A 22,112-nucleotide genomic window follows, 5' to 3' on the forward strand; every position below is an offset into this window, starting at 1 on the left:
CTTCTTATACATTCATTCCAACAATTCACACCTTAAAACCCTCAACGTGAGGCCACCACCCCTCTAATAAACGAATATTTTTTTTATAAAATTCATAGCATATTTTTTTTATATAAAATTCATAGCGATAAATGAAAAAACAAAAATAATAGAAATTGATTATTATACCCGAAATTCGACACCGTTGAGGTGGTCGTCAACGGGCAACACACTAACCGGAACAAAAACAAAAATCGTTAAGTGTTCAGTGGTCACATTGACCACAAAAGTATAGTCACACAAATACCACGAGCGTAAACTTCCCCTTTCTAATTTGGCCCGTAATAACACAGCCGGGACAACTACATGGAACGCATACGTCACACATTATAAGGGTTTTTCTCCCCCTTTTCCAATTTCGATCACGAAACTGCGTATGTCGTATATTTCATGTACTTGTGTTTATGCGATTTTTATGAAATTCAGACGCTAAAATAAATACGGGACCAAGTGGTCTATTTATTAGGGGAGTGTGAAATAATGGTTATTGTATCTGTTCGGAGCAGTGATACATGCGTACATATACACGGCGTTGCTCGAAAGAATTTTCACGTACAAGCATGGAAACTATATGTACTGTGTGAGTCATCCGATTTCAATAATAAAACATATATTTTTTGAATCTTTATGTAATCGAATTATATCGATGTTTCTTTCTCACTCAATTTCCATATGTATACCTTTCTCTTTTTTGCACACGATCTAATTGCCAAAAGTCAAATGTAAGTGTGATCAATCAATAGCAAAGTCTCCACTAGTTTATTTTTCGTGTATAGTGCATGCGCGAAGGCATGCGCTTTAGGGCGAAAACACACAGCACTTGGTTTTTTTTTAGATACTTTTAAACATGCGAAAAAATGTGGCATGCCCAACACATATTCATGGCACGCCCAGCCACACCATCCCAAAATCACCCCCTGGAGTGTGTTCAGTAAAATTGTATCCTTGTATTTATCCTAGCTTGACAGTGATCGATAACGGTGTATCCCATATTTGAAGAAATGTAGGAGAACCCCCACAGCGGTGAGCCAAGCACACGACGTGCCGTTCTTCCCTGTGTGATTTCGCCCGTGAGTTGAACGGACGCGTTTTGACAGATTGCACGGGAGGGACGGTCAGGTATTCTTGCAACTTTTCGTGCGTCATGTCACGTCGCACACTCAAATCGTATGAAATGATAAATTTTATAGAAGATTATCAAATTTCTCCGAAAATGACGCTTTCAAGATTATGGGAACAAAATATAATATGACCCATGAAGAAGTGAAGAAAAACATTAAGTGTCTTCCGTCATATTATTGGAAGAAAAAACAAAGACAGTAAACAAAAACAGTGACATTGGTAAAACAATTTTCAATTCGGTATTGAACAAGTGTGGACGGTTGATTGCATGCGCTACGCATACGCCGTAAGACATGCATCATGTTGAATGTTGAAATGAAAATTGAAAGCGAACGTTTAAGACGAAAACGACTAAGTAGAGACATAGCTAATGATTCCGATATTAATTTGGTATCTTTATTTGAATTGGTATGACGGTTAAAAATTCAGGGCGTCTTTTTTCTTCTGAAACCGCTGAAGATATCAATAGTGTTTTCTCATTTACTCAACTCTATCTAACATCGATAAGCGATCATATCTTTCAGATAACTGATAGTGATGGGACACGACACATGTTTCTGATAATAAAAAACCATTATTACAGCTATATTTAGTCGATAGTTTTATTTTCTATACATCACATGGGAAATTTTTACATATTATTAATGAAAAAAGTGGACAGTAATATGAATAGTCACGCGAACGATGAAAATTATATTGAGGTTTTAAAAGAAAAATTTAAATTATGGGAAAACGCGTGATGAATTTGAACCAACTATGAAGACTCGTTTCAATATTTCAAAGTCTGGGGGAAAATGAAAAAGCCTACGGCTAAAAATGCATGTATCGGGGATGAAAATTCCAGACATGAAAATTCAACCTTCATTATTTTCACGAATGAAAAAATATCATTCGAACAAAGCAGAGGAAGGAAGCGATGTATTTGACAAAAAATAAACAAAAAAAACCAACAAGCGACTTCCCCCTCATATTGTATATTAATATACATCTAATATATAATTTCTAAAGAGACTTTGTATGTACGTATTCAAATAAATTTAATCAAATGTTTACTATTAGATTGGCCATGTTTAAGCGGTTTATATTACAAATACTGAGCAAAGCCGGGTAAAACCACTAGTCATATATAAAACAGAAAAGTGTGTGTTTATTTTTTCTGGAATTGAAGCCGGTCATTTTCGTAGAGATTTATCTGCAAACAAGTGTTTGTTGTGTCGATTTCTCAAATACCAAAAACTCTTCAAATTTAGTTCGCAGTTCACTAATATCAGTCGGGTGATCCTAGTTGTATCCGTCAGTTTTTCAAAACTGCTTTCAATAAAATCTTTTTTTCTTTGTTCGAAAAGAGATTCTCAAAAGCGAAACACATATTTCTTCTCTCGTAGGGTTTGTCGTAGCGTCTCTCAACTACATATGAAAATCGATTTTTGTCTGCCAATAAATATCTACGTGATTGCTCACCTTTAATATATTCATAACTAATTCTAAACACAAAAAGTTCGTCACATTTCAGTTAATGTATTAAAATGTAAGAAACATTCGACTTGTTATGAGTTACTATGATAAAGTAACAACGAGTATAAATACTAGGCGTCTCCCAAGCGAAATTAATATTTAGTTGATTTGGTTTAGAAACTGACTCGGGTATATGTATGTATGTGTGTAGTATTAATAAATGGAAAATAATCTATACGTACATCATCATTTTCGTTTCCATCCCAATCCTCACAGGGATCATCATTGAAATCAGATTCAACCATCGCTTTTTGCACGATATACATAAATGTATGTTATAGAAATGAAAAAGCGCCGGTGATAAACTTGTTCGCGAAAGATGAAGTAACGATATGTTCTCCGAACGTATATCGATATACGACTGATCATAAATTGCGTGAAAATTATGTGCCAGGGATTATCAGAAAGCGATAAGTCTTATCGAAAATATGTACCTATATATGTATGTAAGTACAGTGAGCGACAAAAATAGGTACGCAGTAGCAAAATTTCATTTTATTCGTATATATCGCAATATTTTTCATTTAAAAGTTTCTGAAATCATGACTAGGATCATTAAGATAATAAAACAAGACAAATTATTAATTATATTGATGTATTTATTGAGATATTGGAATTATTTACGAAATGGACATAGTTGGGAAAAAAGTATTGGCAGTTCTTCGGGAGTTTTTAATTTAATTTAAAGCGGTTTTCACGGTATACATTTTTTAAATGTTTCCTATTAATAATATATACATAAAACAATAATATATAAATAAAATAAAGCTTAATATTTAGTAATTCCCCCTTTGTTTTTGATTACTGCCTCAATTCTTCTGGGCATAGAATAAAACAATTTTTTTATAACATCTGGGGAAATATCCTTTTCCCATGCCTCCGTTATTATGTTTTCCAGCTCTTGAAGCGTTTTTGGATTGCAGGCTTTTACTTTCCTCTTCAAAATCGCCCATAAATTTTCGATAATGTTCAGGTCTGGACTGTTCCCGGGCCAGGTAAGGGATTTAATTCCCAAACTTTCTTTATAATTGGTTATCTAAAACAAGTCGATGATATTTACCACATAAAAAAACAAATTAAAGATAGAAAAACGGTTTGATAACTTACAGAACGAGCTCGATATCAAGGTGCAGATTCGTCCTGAAATATTGGTTCAGCGACGAATTCTGTGAGTGCTTCGATGGTGGGTAAAACACGTTCCTGTATCGTGTTTTCGTATTGGATGGCATTCATGGACCTTCGGACGAACTCTAGCGCCCCCATTCCATATCCTGTAATGCACCCCTATATCATGACATACGGGGAATGCTTCGCGGTCGCGAAACACAACTTGCGTGAAAACATACTCCACTTCTACGGCGAACTGTGGTCTTCCCATCTGATCCAATAAGATTCCAATTAGATTCATCTGAGAAAACCACCCTGTACCAGTCCTCTGATATCCAATTCTTCTTGTCCTTGGCCCATTTCAACTGCTTTTTCTTCATTGAAACCGCCAGAAGTGGCTTTTTCGCGAATTTGATCGCTCTAAACCCTAATTTATTCAGCTTCCTTTGGATCATACGGGTATATACTGCTGTGGATGTTGAAGTGTAAACCTCATCCCTGATTTTAGAAGCAGTAATAAATTGATCTTGAGGAGCAGCACGTTTTATGACACGATTTTCACGTTCCATCAATTTTGACTTCCTTCCAGATCCTGGAGCCCTTGTTAATAATCCTGTATCACTGTATTTTTTGATGAATTTTCTCACAGAACCTTCACTGAACCCCACCCGACGAGCAATCTCTCGATACGCGATTCGCTCTTTCGTAAGAGCCAAAATTACCGCTTTTTCATCGGTCGACATTTGGCGTGCGGACGACATTTTTCCGATGCGATGCTATTGCAACCAAAGTTAACGCGAAACTAAATAGGGAATTGACCATCAGCTTTGTAAATCTTTGAACCAACGGTACATAGAGTTGTGTAAAAAAAAAAGAGGTTGGGGTCTCATTGTTTACGGCAGGTAGAGAGGTTTGTTTCGCGCTGTTTGTCCGAAATCTATGTGCGTACCTATTTTTGTCGCTCACTGTATTTTGAAAAAAAAAAGATATATACATATATCAGTAGATCGTCGATAGCAGACGTAAAAAAAATATTTGAGTATTCGGAATTTGCGACTCGTCGATAATATAATATAATCTCTACTGTGCGGGTGAAACGGATTATACGATTCCTTAGAGATGGCAGAGTTAGAGGGAACAAGAGGAAGAGCACATTTAGCTCAAGCGGAGTTGATAAATTTCGCATATTATTGATTATAATAGCGGGTAGTTGAAGACTAGGGCTCCTAAATATTCATCGAGTTCAACTATCCGAACATCGAATAGTAAATTACGAATAATTCGAATATTCGAATGGTAGCCCTATACCGTAGTCGACTTTTGAAAGGAAATACAGCCCTTAGAAGGGGTTTTACACAACTTGAGAAATGCCGGGCAGTTTGCCAGCTAATTTAATTTTTTTTCGAAGGAAGATTTTAAATAGACGTTATTATATCTAAAAATAATAATAATTAGATCACTCGAGGCGCCTATTTGGTGCTACCGGTTGGTAAACTGTTAAATCATTATAAGTTATTACTAAGCTTCGGCGTGACCCTGCGCACCATTGTTTATTTTTATGGTGAACCTTTTTTTTTTGCTCTCTAGCTTTGTAGTTTGCCCTCTTTCCCGGAAAATGGCTCCAAAACTCCCATTTTTTGTCCAAAAAGCACGTTCCACCGCCGAAAACTAGTCATTACTGGTTTAGGGCGTTGGCTTGGTGCTTTTGAAATAACAGTAGAACACTCCATTAATGAACAAAGCAAGACAGCAAAAAAGCATGGTTGACAATAACAATTGACATTAGTAAACCATTGTTTTTTGCGAAAAGCATCGTCCGAAAGCCGATCTTTGGTTATTACCAGAGATTGTAGGTGTTGGGTCGACGCTTTTTGCACAAAAATGGTTCAACCCCGGGGTGTGAGAGGCGCTGGGGGGCGTCGGGGGCACTGTGGGCGAAGGCCCCGGGGCGTCGGAGGCGCTGGAGGCGTCGGGAGCGCTGGGGTCGCTGGGGGCGAAGGCCCCAGGGTGTCGGAGGTGCCGCTGGGGACGCTGAGGGCGAAGGCCCCAGGGTGCCGGAGGCATCGGGGGCGCCTGAGGCGTCGGCGGCGCTGGGGGCAAAGACCCCGGGGTGTCGGAGGCGCCAAGGGCGAAGGCCCCGGGGCGTCGGCGATGCACAAAACGTAATTCGTAATCACTTCGTAATTTGTAATTTCTAATTCGTGCATCAATTTCTCTCCGAAACCAATCGTTTCAATTACTTTAACTTTATTTTTATTCGTGTTTCAATTCCTTTTCGAAACCACCCGTTGAAATCAACGGGCACAACACTAGTTTATAATATTGAGAGAAACAAAACAGTCACTAAAACAGAAATTCGCAACTCGGCAACTCTGCAAATTCAGTCCAGATTAGTCAGAGCGTGAGAATGCATCATATAAGGAAAAAAAACGAACAAAATTTCAATCGTATGCGAATCCTAATGTACATACATACATAATATGTTGATGGTTTTTTAAAAAAATATTTAAAAATTGATTGTATTCATTATCCAAAATAGAGCCAGAAACTATGCAGACTAATTGATTTCATACCAAAATCACATACACATGTACGCGTTATTATTTTGACGGATTATGATAAAAAATAATTCAGCTTGAGAATTAATACTATTTAAAAGTGAGTGATAAAATGAATACGCAAATACGAGATAAGACCACGTACATATATTGCATACGATAAAACACTAACAATAACTCTTAACCTGGAACACCTTGTACAAGTTTTACAACACAGAAGAACAATGTATTGTACAATTTGAGAAATTACATACAGCTACTTGGGCACGTCGAACAATGCATTATCATTATGAATTTGATTTACAACATTATCTAACGTAATACGATATGATTGCTGGAATATGACTAGGAAATTAGTGCATTTTATGAAAAGTATAGCGATGTGTCCGAATTTCGTTTAGTATGTCATCATTTTGGCTCAAATGATATGTGTTGGAATGATTTATGAATATGTTCAGTTATGAAAGAATTTATTTATATACATATATAAAGAATAATGCATGTGACAATAAAATAAATAGCAGACTCAGTGCCGTAGCAACGCTTTGGCAACGGGGCGGTTGACAAGGGCGCCTTAGGTGCCCCTCGCCTATTATTTTATTATTTTAAATTATCAAAAACTATTTAAGATCGACCGACGGTCAAGATCGGACATCAAATTTAAGCATATTAATAATATAATATGATTAATGAATAATATAAACTTTGATAGCATACTAACAGACTTTAAAATTTTCAATGTGGTATGAGCAGTGGTGTAGTGGGGCTTTTAACTGAAAAATGTAGATTTCAAGTTTCCTTCAAGATTATAAAAATATATAACTTTTATTTGTTGTAAATTTATTTTTTCTAAATATGAATCACTTATTCGTTTGGAACTTTCAAGAATTTTTATTTCTAATAGAATAAGGAAAAATATTTTAGTTTTATGTTAAAATTTTTCAACCAGGTACTTCAATTCGACGCTTTCATTATACATTTTTTTTACCTACCCATCACTTTCAGAAACATTTTTTAATTCGTGACCTTATTTAATCCTCAAAATTCAAAAATAGATAAACTTACGTATTTAATTGAAAAAAAAATTCAACTGCAGCGCGTTTTTTTCTTTACATTTTACAAATAATATATAAGTTAAAAAGGAAATACACCTTTATGTTATCTATGATAATTATACTATAAATTCTGTTTTACTTTCAAAAAATAAAAATGTTTTGAAAAATCAATACTGGCCAATTCGAAAAAAAATTAAGGGGGGGGGGCATAAGTTCAGCGCCCCGGCATTTATTATTTAAGTACAACACCATTGGGTATAAGCGTATTGATAAATTTTACAATATGATAGCTAGTTTTTGTGACATTGCCAATATGGGGTATTTATAATTAGGGCCTCCGAGAGAAATCCCAAATCTTGGGAAAAATAATTCCAGGCCTTATGAAAAAACTAAAAAAAAACTTACATATATATACATATTATTAATATGTGAAAAATATATCAGAACTATTAGAAAAATACCTATGTATATGAGCCGTTACAATTGAAAGTGGCATAAGTTTACTTTTCTTAATTTTGAGAAATATCTCGTTTAATTATATTTACAATACTGGTGGCCTGTAATACATTTATTCTTCTTTTCCGAAATTCTGGACAAATCGATTAAAATAAATGATAGCAATTTGTGAAATATTTACGTCAAACAGAAATAGTGTTTTTGGAATTGAAAATTGGACTTCCGCCACTTTCAATTATAAAGGCTTATATGTTTGTTGTTATTTTTGAAAATAATTGAATATGAAAGTATTATATAACAGGCACGATTTCACATGGACACAAATAATGCGTTGATCGAAAAATAATACACATTTAGCATTAAATAAATACATATGTACATGTATTTTTATGTAGAATAATACAAAATATCAATATTGGTCCGACAAATGTCCCGACACGGGGCCCTTATCAGTTCAGGCCATGATTATTATTAGACCGATATTAGAAAAAGTTTTATTCTTTGGTTTTTGTAATTCTATTTTGACTATTCATTTTTATATTTCATTAATACAGAAAAAAATAAAGGGGCGCCATATTAGATATTTGCCAAGGGCGCCAAAATTATTGTTACAGCTCTGAGCAGACTGCAAAGATCATTGGGGAGGTTCTAGTTAAAAGTCATATATATGTCATATACTATATACTATACTATATAAAAGTCATATACATGGTTACAATGATGAAATGAAATTATAAATATTATAATTTGATATTTTTTTATCTCTTGCGACACATCCGCCGGTCAAAAATGTGATCAAACTTTGTCCCCTTATTTGTACAAAATTAGCCTGGATGTGAACGATGCACAATCATCTAATCATGATTGATAGGTGCGTAGACCTTTGCTCGGAAACAATCAATTGATATGCCCTGCCGAGGCTCAAAAATACGTCACAATACCAATGATTGGGGAAATGAAAACGATTGAAGCCATTTCGATTGTCGAAATAAACAACTTCAGCTGAAGAAGTGTAAACAGTACACTCGAATTGGAATGTTACATATTTACTATCACTTTTTTTTTAAAGATAAGCCAAGGTTATTTGTGTTGAAGAAGACCAAATATTATTAAATTGTATCGATGATAAGAACTCAATATACATAGGTCTACTAATAACTGCATATAATGATTTCAATATGTTTGTTCAGTACGAAAGTGTGAACTATTGACATAGGTATTTGTTACATTTCTATGTGGTTATTTTTTAATACAATTTTTTCATGATTTAAATGTTTGCAATTCCTTCATTGCTATAATTGTCAGAATTGGGAAAAAAGATGAGTTTGATCAGTGAAGGTTAAGTGTAAGTTCTGGCAATAAGATAAGATAAGTTAACTCGGAGGAATCTTACCGAGATGATGAAAATGTGATCAACACCTCAGGTCATATATTTATACTTTTATACTTAGTAATATGGAGAATTAAAATAAATATACGTATATACATATATATAATAATAATTAATATTTTGTAGTGTGTTCAAAGAACTTGATTAAAAATCATATCTAAAATATGAACTAATGAGTACATATACAGATAGCGTACTGTTATTAATGTGTTTGGCACTAAAATATGAACCTCAATTGACTTTAATCACATTTGACATGCGATGGTGATATTTTTGTCATTTTTTTTGACACTCATTATGGATATTCAAACCAATAAAAAAATTATAATTGTAAAATATGTATATAACTAAACCATTCCCATTATTTTACAATGATAAATTTGAATAAATTAGTAGGCTTAGATTGGATCCTTTTTGCAAAATCATTTATATATACAGTGAAACGTCTGAATATAATATAACAATACCGAATTTAACACTCAAAACAAATTTACAACTGTATACTAAAACAGAATTCATTATCACATTTCATATCATTCTACAAACAAAACCCGCATAAATTGCAGCAATTGTATACAAACATAGGTTTGTAGAAATGAACCAAAATAAATGACATTTGTGAATATGATTTGTAATAATTCTAAGACTCATACGGTTGATATTATTATCAAAATATTACTCAAGTTGATTGGACCTATTATATTTTAAAAGTCAACATTATGACAAATAGTATGAACGAATCATCAACAACAATACTGATAAACTTGTGAAGAGCAATTATGTATATGTCTTTTAGATATAAACACAAATAATAATAAATATACCAGCAGAATAGACTAGAGGTTCAAATCCCACTGGTTTCTGCTGGCCAGACCTCGGATTTGTGACTCCAGGTCGATCGTTTCCTATTAGAGTTTGCCAATTGATCTGATTTACATTGAAACGGTTCCAACAAATTGGCAACCTTACCCATTTTCAAGCAAAATCTCGAGTTTTCAGCAATCTCGAATTGTATAAAATGCTGCAAACTTACAAATTTGGCAATAAATGTCTCATATATGGATGTCAATTGATTTATATATACTGAATTGTTTAAAATGCGGCAAATTTGACCAAAGATGTCTCTGTGGATATTAATTGATATGTATTTTGTATAATATTTGTATCAAATGTACAATGTTTCTGGGCAGGAAGGCGCATTGGGGTTACCTGTTCCTGATATAAATTGAAAAAAATTTAATGTTCTTATAAAATTCTACACATAACTGGTTAAAATTATTCTTATCGATTAGCAAACATTTTAAAGTTTTAACATTCAATATTGCGTTTTATCACCGGATCACATATTGTTCATCGAATTAAAAAAAGTCATACGTTCCTTGTAAACAAAGACAATGTTTGACTAATTTTCCAATATGTTTGTAGGATACATCATTTTCACTGAAGGCTTTATATATTTAAATTCATCTATTAGATAAAAAAAATGCACTGGTAAACACAGTACGAATGGTCATCTTAATATATATATCTACATATAATATGTACATATGCTGCAAACCATATTAGGAAGAAAACCTATTTACAATGAAACAAATCAATATGTATATAAGTATGACACATACAAAACTTGCACAAATCAAACACACCATATATGTATATAAAAGCGCAAATCTGCATAAAGGATCCAACCCACACAGCGAAACGGTAGACACAATTCAAGATGATATTACTCATACAAATCCGATCAATATGTTTGCACAGTGAATACGAACACGTGTAAATGAATTTCGCATGAGCAATCGATACGAGGCGAAAATAATGTAAAGGTCGATTTAATATAATGGCTCACTCACACCGATCGACGAGAGGTACGCGTTTTAGGTTATGAGTGTGCGCCTCCAGCAGCGTGCGCCTCCAGATTCGAGTGGTTCGTTATTTTTTGTCTGTCAAATCGAAAAACGGTCGAAAGTGAAACAATGTCGAGCTTGGCCTTGACTGACGTAGCCGTTTGACAGTTGTTTGACATATGATAGGGTTTGGTTTGGTGGGGGCGTTGGCGGCCGGTTTGGGGGTTTTCCGGTTCCGGTTCGGACTCGGGGGGTGTTTTGGGAGTGTGGGGTACCTTTGGGGGGCGGAGGCGCAGATGGGGGCTGGCTACGAGGGCGTAGCGCCCCGGCGGCTGCAGTCGGCAGCCGCTCCCGTCCACACACACATGTGTACTATACCCGAACGCTACAGCCTGTTCCGGCCGCTGTTGCTCTTGTTGTTATTTACGTGGGTGGTTTTGCGAGAGGGATCCAACTCATGTGCGTGTGTGTGATTTTTATATGCTTCTAATATAAAGAAACGTAATGTAATACTTATAATAATAATAATAATAATAACTTTTTATTCCAGGTGAAAGGGATAATAGTGCAATCCCCAACGCCCATATAAATAATATTGTTACGTACGCCGCGGATTGAGCGAATTGCACTTAGACCAACGGATATCTGTTATCGGATTAACTAAATGCAGGCACTTACTTCCATGGATTATATCTGGACTCTAAGTGCATTTAGGCTAAACAATGACCGTTATTAGTTATTTCTCAGAATCGGTACGGGGAGACCCAATGTCGTGGAAATACATATCCGAATACGTGACTATACAACAGGTAAACAGATTAGGCGTCCTGAGAGATCTACCCTTTATAAGGCGGTACGTAGGCGATATCATGTCATTCTGGACGGAGCAGTGACAGTGCGTGTATCTCCTGAATCATCAATAAATGCTGTGATACGACTGTTGGCCTTTTACTTGGATCCTCCACCCACCCCTACGCAACAATATATACAGATAATAGAAACATAATTGAAAAATAGTAAAGAAAAATAAATAAATAAATATATACATAATAATAATATAATGGGTCTACCTCACGGGCCCGAATGTGAAACGCCCGAAAACGCAAATATTGGAAGGCAAAGATCGAAAATCAAAAGATCTTAAGTCGAAAGATATATAATTTGTATATAAAATTATTATTTTGAATAAAAACACCAATAATTTTTTTCTACCGCCATCTATGTTTACAACTAATAAACAAACGTCACCGACTATCTCGCCGGGCAGATTTGAAAAGCTTCTTAAACGATATTTTATCTCTATCGTAATGGCGGAGGATCCATTTACTTATATTGATGACCAAAATGAGCAATATGGCAAAGTATGAAAACGATCGGATAAGAGGCAAACTTTTTCCTGAATTGTAATCGTAAGTGAAACGTAAAGGAGGTATGTAATAAAAAAGGGTGCATGGTAAACGGTACATACTCACTTAATTTGCGCGAGCAGGATACAACAGGAACAAGAGGAACAGGCTTTTCCTCCCGTATTCTGCGCGCGCACATTAATACGGGAGGAAAAGCCTGTTCTTGTTCCTTTTTTTTTGATCTTTCAACTTAAGATCTTTCGATTTTCGATCTTTGCCTTCCGATATTTGCGTTTTCGGGCGTTTCACATTCGGGCTCGAGACCGTAATATATAATATATAAAAACGGACTGTCGCTAAATATGTATGTATATAAATGGAAGAGGGGGGGGGGGGGTGTCGAACGTCCTCTGTCCGCGCTGGAGGTGCTGGAGGTGAAGCCCCCAGGGCGACGCAGCGCCCTTTGGGCAAAGCTTCCAGGGCGCCGGAGGCGTCGGGGGCGTGAGTTGACCTCGATTGAAAGTAATTTATTCTGAGTATATCTGTAATGCTGCTGGTCAGACTATGATATTAATGACTCCAGGTCGATCGTTTCCTATCAGAGTTTGCCCATTTTTCTGATTTTATTGTTTCATTGATTTTATTGATTTCATTCTTCGATTAGATTGGCTAAAAACCTACTATGTCACCACTATTTGACTATAATTAATGAACAATAAAATTTATGTACAAGTTAAAATTTATTGATGTCTCGTTAATTTCGAGTTTTCAGTGTCTCGCGATTCAGCGACTTCTGTAATAAAAATGCTGCATTGTTTGTAATTGGCCAGGAAGGCGCATTGGGGTTAACCTGTTAGGCCTTCTTGGTATATATGTATATACTAAAATAAAATAATTTTAATGATTAAATATTACTGCATATCTGTATAGGGCTGCCAGATTTGTTGATATTCAAACAGGGACATTTTAATTGCCTCCCCCCCCCCACCATGTACCATCCGTATTTGTTGATTTGCTTGTTTGAATATTTTTTACATTTTACAAAATATTTGGGTGCTGTGGCCTTTTAGTATTCGTATAAGTATCCGAGACGGCAATGCGTGTGTTTTTATAACAGTTTTACAAATAAAATCCATTTGATTGAATATTTTTTACTTTTTCCCTTTCATTTATGGAGTTTGGGTGTTCGTTGCTTCCCCAAAATGTAAACACAGATTATTTATTAGGGCTTGTATTTTACTGGTAAGTATTTTTGTTGGTATTTAAATATGAAAAGGCAGTATTTATATTAGGTGGCCAGTATTTATAGTAAGCGGCCAGTATCCATCGTTCAGTATAAACAATAAAAGGTCAGTATTTAAACATAAATGGTCAGAATTAATGTTAAATGGTAAGTTTTAGTATGACGAATGTCCAGTATTACTTTTTGATAAGGTTAGTACGATCTTGACAATTCCAATAGGCGTTGCTATTTCTTCTGGCAAATGTACGTCAGATTTTTATATTGCCAATTTGTTATTTATACTGACATTTAATTATGTATATAATACGGACCATTTTACTAATCAAAATTGATAAACATACTAGCCATTTAATTTGTTGCCATTTATTAGCTACCTTTCTTCAACATAATAACCTGGATAAACGTTTTTTCCAGACACAATGTGCTCGGAAATATGTAAGGCGCTCACAGACGAACACAGTCACGCAAGGCCCTCACAGAAGATCTAAACATAATGGTTATGTTTTCCAGTATAATTTTAAAAATTATATTTATAAAGTGTTCTGTGGTATCAAAAAGGTTATAAACCACTGTTTGGCGGCTAAAGATTTATTTTATTTAAAGCAAGATAAAATTTTGTTTGATAAAGAGTTTATTAGGGAAATAATTTTTGATCTCATGATTTTTCTGTAAGGTACTTCTTTTTATATATTTACGATATTGATTGGGAGAAGTGTTTTTGAAACTGTTGCATTAAAAAGTTTGTATATTTTGTACTACTGTCGAAATTACAATGGTTGGTTTCGTAAAACTGTAAAACAGCTAAAACTGTGTTTAAATGTATTGATGGTTAATAATTAGGTGGTTGATAATTTGATCTACTTTATTTCGAGTTGTTTTTTAAATTCAATTTCTAGATGGGGAAATATTATGAGTAAGTGATGATTAGATTTCAAAAATAATCATTCATTAGAGCTTAGATGGACATTTTTCTAATAAATCATATAATCTTATAATCTTCTAATCGGTTTTAGCTCGAAATATTTTTATTTCAATAATAAAATTTTTATATTAATCGGATTCTTTCATTTAGATATTGTCTTCAAGATTATTTTCATCAACAAATTTACAACTTGAAATTAATCGTTTTCGAAAAGTTATGTTTGATTGTGATATATTACAAATAAACTCGTGTAATAGAAGCAATAATTGCAATAAAAGATGTAACATAATTTAAAGTATTTAATTCGTTTATTTTATCTTGGAATCAACTATAATGAAATAAATTGATAAATTATTTGAAAAAACTTAGTAAGCGTGTAAGCTTCATATCACCATGCTCATTTAATCTTAATCTTTGATGTAAAATTTGTATCCACACACTTTTATTACATTTAGTCGCGTTCCGATTAACATTAATCTTATGTGATTCATATGATGATGGACGAAAATTGCTCAATGAGCACGGCAATTGTTTGTAATTGGACATAATAAAGAATAATATGCATTCGCATTCAAATAATAAAACGAGCTTTAGAAAAAAAAACTATATACGCATTTTAATACGCACAATAAATAGGAAGTTAATGATATCACTTTTTATGTGTCATACGCTTATCTGCGGTTTGTGACATTATTGTCACATTTAAAATAAAAACAATGATATTTTAAAATACGGAATCATTTTATCTTGCGAGAAAAAGTAACGAAATTACGGAACACCCGGTAAAATTGCACCCCTCTTACAATTTTCCAATTGATTGATGCTGATAAAACAGATGCCTATATCAGTTGAACGGTTCTAGTTGAATATTTTAATATTTTAACATGTATTTTTATTAAATTAAATACACATAGTTCGTAACTTTAATTTACATTTATATATTTATTAATAAGGTATAATAATATATTAAATCTGTATTATCTTTGTAGTTTTTAATTATTTAATATAAATTTTCATTTTGGTGTACGTATTAGGTGCAAGTAGTTTCAAAGTTTTTCAATAGATGTCAGCCTATCAAATGTGTAGTACGATGTGTGGCGCTAATTTTAAAATTCTCACAAATTATTAATTAAATAGTTTGATTTTGTTTTACGAAATAAACATAAACATTATTAAATCGAAATAAAATATATACGAATCATATGTATGTAGTTGATTTTTGAATGATCTAGAATGACTTCATACGACCATTTATTTGGCCGTGATTTTTTCATTATTAATCATATACCATTCAATAGACACACACGTATGTGTTTTGCTTCATGTTTTTGAATAGGCAACACCGCAACGTGACTAGAATGACACGAATATGTTTTCCTATCCGAACTGAATATTTTCAGCACTTTTTTTCTCTCGCATCACATTCTACTTTGTTGCATATTTTACACGTGCGTGAAATGCAAACGACACGCCATTACAATGTTGCATGTATGCGGTATGTAGATCTATCTACCCATCCAGATTGATCTCGTTGAAATTCGTCATTTTTAAACTGAAAATCACCACGGGAAAATGGAGCTTACCGACGTTTGCGATATGGTCGTCGGGAAAAAGCCCATTTCCTGAACGTTCTAGGCTGACATTCTTATCCTGATGTGCTCGTGCTACACGTCTGAAGCCGAACGAAACTTTTCGCGATATTTCATTTTTATATGCGACGGAAATGGAGCGAACTTGCTGGAAAAAAGGTATCGACAGACGTGTCAGCGCGGATAATGGACATGTCGTTAATAAACTTCATTTTCGCATACGTGCAATATTTAGACATTAAACAGGGGAAATAGAGTCGTTTGGGAAGTATAGCGTGGCAAAACTCATCACCGGACTAATCTAAATTGTTCGCAACTCTTTGAATCGTCTATAGGTTAGCTTAAAACAGTCCAAGTTGGGTCTATGAAAGTTGGAATAGACGGAAATTGCTTCAGTTGTTCGCCCACCACTATCTGATGGAGCCTTCAGAAATTGGTTTGTTCTTTATTCAAATTTAACGCACTCCATAGTCTTATCATTGCGATTGTAAATTTCAACGTTTTTCAAATTATATGGTGTGCTCCTTTCGGTTGATAAATTGTATCGAGTGTGTAAAAGTACACGTCTAAATTTAGACCAAATCCAGGGCAAGAATTGTAATAAATTCAATCTAGTACACCCCAGAGAGGTTTACCACATCGTATCGTTTTATTGAAATAAACATTTTCAACGGGTAGGCTGGATAAGTTCATTTTTTTGTAATTTAATCCAATTTAATAAATGCTATACGACTTATAAATAACGTTTATATACATATATGTAAGTTAATATTTATCAAATATATATTTATACTAACCACATACATAAAATAACACTCATTTTTATTTCTATACAATCCTATATTTTATTTTATTTTTACATACTATAATATATACAGGGCTGCGTCTAGGAATTTGGCCGCCTGTGTGCAAACTCTTAAATCGGCCGCTCTTTAATTTTATCAGCATTTGTATAACTCATATTAATAAAAAAATATATTTGCATGCGAACAGTGCAAAAATCTTAACTTGTGGTTAATATTGTGTGAGAAATATATTGTGGAAAGTTTGAATCACAATAAAAATTAACCAGAAAAACAGACAGAAAACCACAACGTCTAGTTCTGAACAGGACCAGACGACAAGAGAGACTGAACGTTTTCAAGTTCATTCATGAAAATATAGTGTTTTTACTTCCAATCCCACATCTAGGACATTGTTCATCCGATGACCAACCAATACTCAATATCCTTGAAGAAATACATGTGGCAGTCGCAAAAATAATAGAACATAAAAGACCTAGCTCTATGCGGACATAAGCTATACCTGCTATCCTGTTATTTTCCCAAATTATAGCTCGGGTGAGTTACAAGTTGTAACTTGCAACAGCAACCCACAAGTATACAACAAGACGACCTAAATGCATTTTAAAAAGTACGAAGTCTTGACACTTACCAATTTGATAGTTTTGTCACCTGTTGCAAGGGGCATCAAGTTTCTCCTTCACATTTCTGTTAACTTGGATTTGTTTAATCTAAAATATGCTGATCTAGTTGAGGGATTGTTTAATGTGAGATTGTAACTGTGTTCTATTGCGTTTTTAAAAAGCTGGGTACACTAATGTTTTTTGAAAATATCGGATTCCAAATTCTATTTAATTCGACAGTTGTATGTTTCCATGTATTTATGTCGGTTTTGTTATTTGTAATTCTATTATAATACTCACTGCTTGAGTCAGAGAAATTGTTCACTGTAACATATACATACATACATATAATGTATTAATTTATAAACAAAAAAACTGAAATGCATGTTTTGAAAATTATCGAGTGCTCCCATTCTTGGGATTTCGATTTCGAGTCTTGGTTTACAAAGAAAAAAGAAATCATATATACAAGTCTTGCAGATGAATAAATATATAATTTTTTTAAAATTAAAACCCTTAAAGGGCAAGATAACTTCTAATGGTTAAGCTGCTCATATCAAATTCAACAGTTAATTAATTAAATTTCAGGAATTGATTTCTTTTTAAATTCAATACAAATACATTTTCTGTATGAAGCTTTCATTAAATTACGCGTTTTTCATTTTCCATACAAATTAGTATACTGAAATATCAATTTCTCTAAAAGCTACGGGAAGACCAACATTAAGGAAATCAGGATTTACATAAAGGCAATATCCGCTTCCTTTTATTTCAACGATATCCTACGAAGCACTTTATTCAGCTTATTATATTTCTTCCCAAGTAGATACTAATTTGGAATCACATTAGTTCAAGATTGAATAACAGCATTAGTTTCGAAAATTTATATTGCAAAAGTCTTTATAATAATAACTTTTCAAAGAGCACTTTGTCTTCAAGATTCACCAGCTTATGAGATCTGATTCCACATAGTCTTCTTTGTCTTGCACCTTACAAACGATCGCGAAACCGAAAGCAACAACAAATCCTTTGTGCTCACAAACATAACGATTTTAAAGCAGATTCATTCGAATATACCAGCATATCGCGAAACCAGTCCTTTCCGGAAAACTTGTGCCATGCGACAATCTAAATAAAGCAGAATACAATAATTATGGAGAATACAATTATTCGTCTCGAGAAAAACAACTCGAGTCGAGTTGAATGATTTTCTGCAACGCTCCACATAATTGGAGTTTGTCTTAGGGAAAAACGCGAATTTCCTCACCGGATGTAGGTAGCTGTGAGTGTATAATTTGCTGTTTGATTTAATTCGACAAGTTGTGCGGCAATAGCTCCAGCCTTTTAATTAATGCAAATTTGACACTAGCATCACCAACCCGAGTCCCTAATTTATATACAGTCTCGGAGCTAACGACTAGATGAAAGTTTTCCCGACACGTTTCATACCCCGTGTTTAGACAGGTCAAGGTGTTCGACTGGGAAACTGACGTCTGACCCTTTATTAGGGTAGCGTGTTGACAGAAGATGGGGCGATGGAAAAGCTAGTTTGTCAAGTCACGATGACGTTAGTTGTATTTTAATGCTATTGAAATTATTATCCAAAAATTTCGCTACTTCCCAATAAATACATACGGGTCTATATTCTGCGCGCGCACATTAATACCGGAGGAAAAGCCTGTTCCTCTTGTTCCTGTTGTATCCTGCTCGCGCAAATTAAGTGAGTATGTACCGTTTACCATGCACCTTTTTTTTTTTTGATCTTTCGACTTCAGATCTTTCGATTTTCGATCTTTGCCTTCCGATATTTGCGTTTTCTGTCATTTAACATTCTGTCAAGTCACGGAGACCGATACATACATACATATACCATGTCATTGTTTTGAAATTGAAACAATTCGATATCGTAATACATATGTACGGTGGCACGACAAATCAGCGCAAACCAACTTAGCGCCGACCGCGCAGACAACTCAGCGCAACGACAATTCAGCGCATGGACTATTCAGCGCAACGACAATTCAGCGCAAAATCATTTTTTTCAATAAGTTTTAAATTGGTTGAAATGCACGATATGGTCACCTATTGAAATGTACGATAATTTAAATCAATGTTCGATAAATACGTCAATATAATATATGTAATAAACCCATGGATAAAATAATATTACTCTTAAATTCACTACATTTAAATTTCAATTAATATAAACGGACCTGAAGTTGTATTAAGCCGTCAATTTAAAAGTGCAATGCTCCGACATATATTATATACATATATTAAAAATAAAAATATACTCAAAGGGATGAGTGATCGTCAGCTTAAATACTAAAGCATGCTTTAATCTTATGCTCAAAGAGTATTTTCATTGTACGATTTCATATCCAAAGTTAATCTCCGGCGCAATAAGCGCATTCCATAGCTTCTCAAACGACTTGGGCGACGTTATATACATACATATACTAAGGCATAGTCTATACAGAAAAGGAAAACATGAAAAATAATAAGTTAACTGGTGATATTGAGAAGGGTCGACTCTGCGACGAGGGAGTATTGATGATGAAAGTGAGCATCCGAGCGTGGCGCGTGTTACGGTCTCGTAAAAATCAAAATTTACATTATTCATGCTCTATTTTCTTTCATTTTTTGTTTGCCCACAGGTCGCATAGAAGCCAAGGATCCATTAAAGAAAAGCTCGCATGAGTGATATTTTATTTAATATATAATATAATGCAAATAAGTCGATGATTCTGTTGCGGTCAAATCGCGCGATGTTCGGTTAAAGTTGGTGTTTTTTTTAAAAACAAATCGACAAACGCTCGTCCCTAGTTATTTCACTGTCGTAGCAGTGACGCGTTGCTGATGATGATGATGGTTTATTGATAAAATTATATTTAACTTGCGACATATGTAGCTTAGTTAGCGTATTTCGCCAACAACTGGGGGGGGGGGGGGGGGTCACGGGTTCGATCCCTTATCGGGCATTGCTGGTCAGACCTTGGGTGAAATTTTTCAATTTAAGCAACGTTTATAAAAGAAATGCAAACCATTATTAAACCACCAGCAATTAAAAAACAAAATAGTATTTTTTTTATTTATATTTACTGTAGTGCTCCTGATCGGACTTCAATATTTGTGACTCAAGGTAAATTTTTTCCGGTCAGATTTTGTCAATTCATCTAATTTAATTGTTATAACGGTTTTTTTTTGTCATTTTGTCTATATGTTTGTGTTTGAATTTAAATTCGAATTTATATTAAAATTATATTTTTGCATAATGCCATAAGAGGTTGCCCCCTAGTAAAACCTATGGTATTGAGCTTGTCCATATATAAATTTATTGGTTATAAAATTGAAATTATATCCAATTAGTGGTGACAGTGGGCAAGGATGGTTTTGCCAATTTAATGAGGAACCGTTTCTGATAACTGTCAGATAAAATGTCAATCTCTGATCGATTTGGAGTCACAAATATTGAAATCTGACCAGCAGCACTACAGAAATACTTCTATAAAAAATATTTTCAATGGAGGTCAATCCAGGGAAGGACCTCCATTGAAAATATTATAGGAAGTCAATCATTTATAAATAGTATATGTATGTATTTGTATGTGCAAATTTGGTCACATATGTCACCTTGGGATAATTAAATATGTATATAAATAAAAAAAAAAAAATTTTGTTTTTCGATTGCTCATGGTTTTATGATAACTACACCCGAATACGGTTTGAGGAACTCCCACTGTGAAACGGTCACAGCGGGGAGCCAAAGGACGTCACGTCCCGTACCAATCAGTGTGCTTTCACCCTAAACGTGCATTATTGGCTGATTGCATAAGTTCGTGTGCGTTTACCATTGAAAATATACGAAAATCGGGCACGAACTTATACAATCAATTATCTTTAATAAAAGTGGTATAAATTTTTCCAGTATCATTATCAAAGCATACAAATAATGAACATATTAAAATTAAAAAATAATCAATTCATATTTAAATAACCGAAAATTAAGATCGGAAAATTGTAACGAGGCGAAATAAGATGAAAATTTTCATTCTAAAGCATTTTGATACCGTCAAAGGAACGGGTTAGCAAATTAATCTTCACTGCATAGTAATTTTACTCGTCATGTCACTGCCATTGTATTATAAAATTTTTAAGGTGGGAAAATTTAATTTTCACATCCAATTCACACTGTCATTCATTCATTGCGTTTAGCTTGCACAATAGACTTAATTTTCATTCAGTCATTGTGTCATTGTGTCACCGTAGAAAAAAAAATAGCCACAACAAAATTGAATCTGACCGATAAATCGACGGTTTAAATTTTGCTTGCCGAAAACACATTTTCACGAACGGTTTTCCCCATCGGAAACGGTTCGTATAGGTATTATGTATATTTGGGATTTATGTCACAACCCATTAGTCGATATGATATGTCAATTTATCCGCAATTTCTTGCTCCGTTTGCTTCAATTTCATACGGAGGTGCCGAATTAGTTACACAAATTCGAAATTTAT

General features: G+C 34.1%; 2 protein-coding genes across 4 annotated transcripts in view; one reads left to right on the forward strand and one right to left on the reverse strand.

Annotated features, from left to right (window-relative positions):
* bif (protein phosphatase 1-binding protein bifocal) overlaps positions 1-11,465 on the reverse strand; it is a 63,890-nt gene extending 52,425 nt beyond the window's left edge. Inside the window, exon 1 of one of the 2 annotated variants that reach the window (XM_077427979.1) lies at positions 11,365-11,465. Coding sequence is in view for 1 of the 2 variants with exons in the window: in XM_077427977.1 (XP_077284103.1) it covers positions 2,859-2,942 (84 nt within the window). In the remaining variant the exon portion in view is untranslated. Of the gene's footprint in view, positions 1-2,858; positions 3,040-11,364 lie in introns of those variants that run through there. The other variant, XM_077427977.1, reaches the window with a different exon arrangement.
* LOC143909790 (uncharacterized) overlaps positions 1-22,112 on the forward strand; it is a 743,449-nt gene that overhangs the window by 700,344 nt on the left and 20,993 nt on the right. The gene's annotated exons all lie outside the window — the stretch shown is intronic.

The sequence above is a fragment of the Arctopsyche grandis genome, chromosome 3 (genome assembly GCF_051622035.1).
Source record: "Arctopsyche grandis isolate Sample6627 chromosome 3, ASM5162203v2, whole genome shotgun sequence".
Lineage (NCBI taxonomy): Eukaryota > Metazoa > Arthropoda > Insecta > Trichoptera > Hydropsychidae > Arctopsyche > Arctopsyche grandis.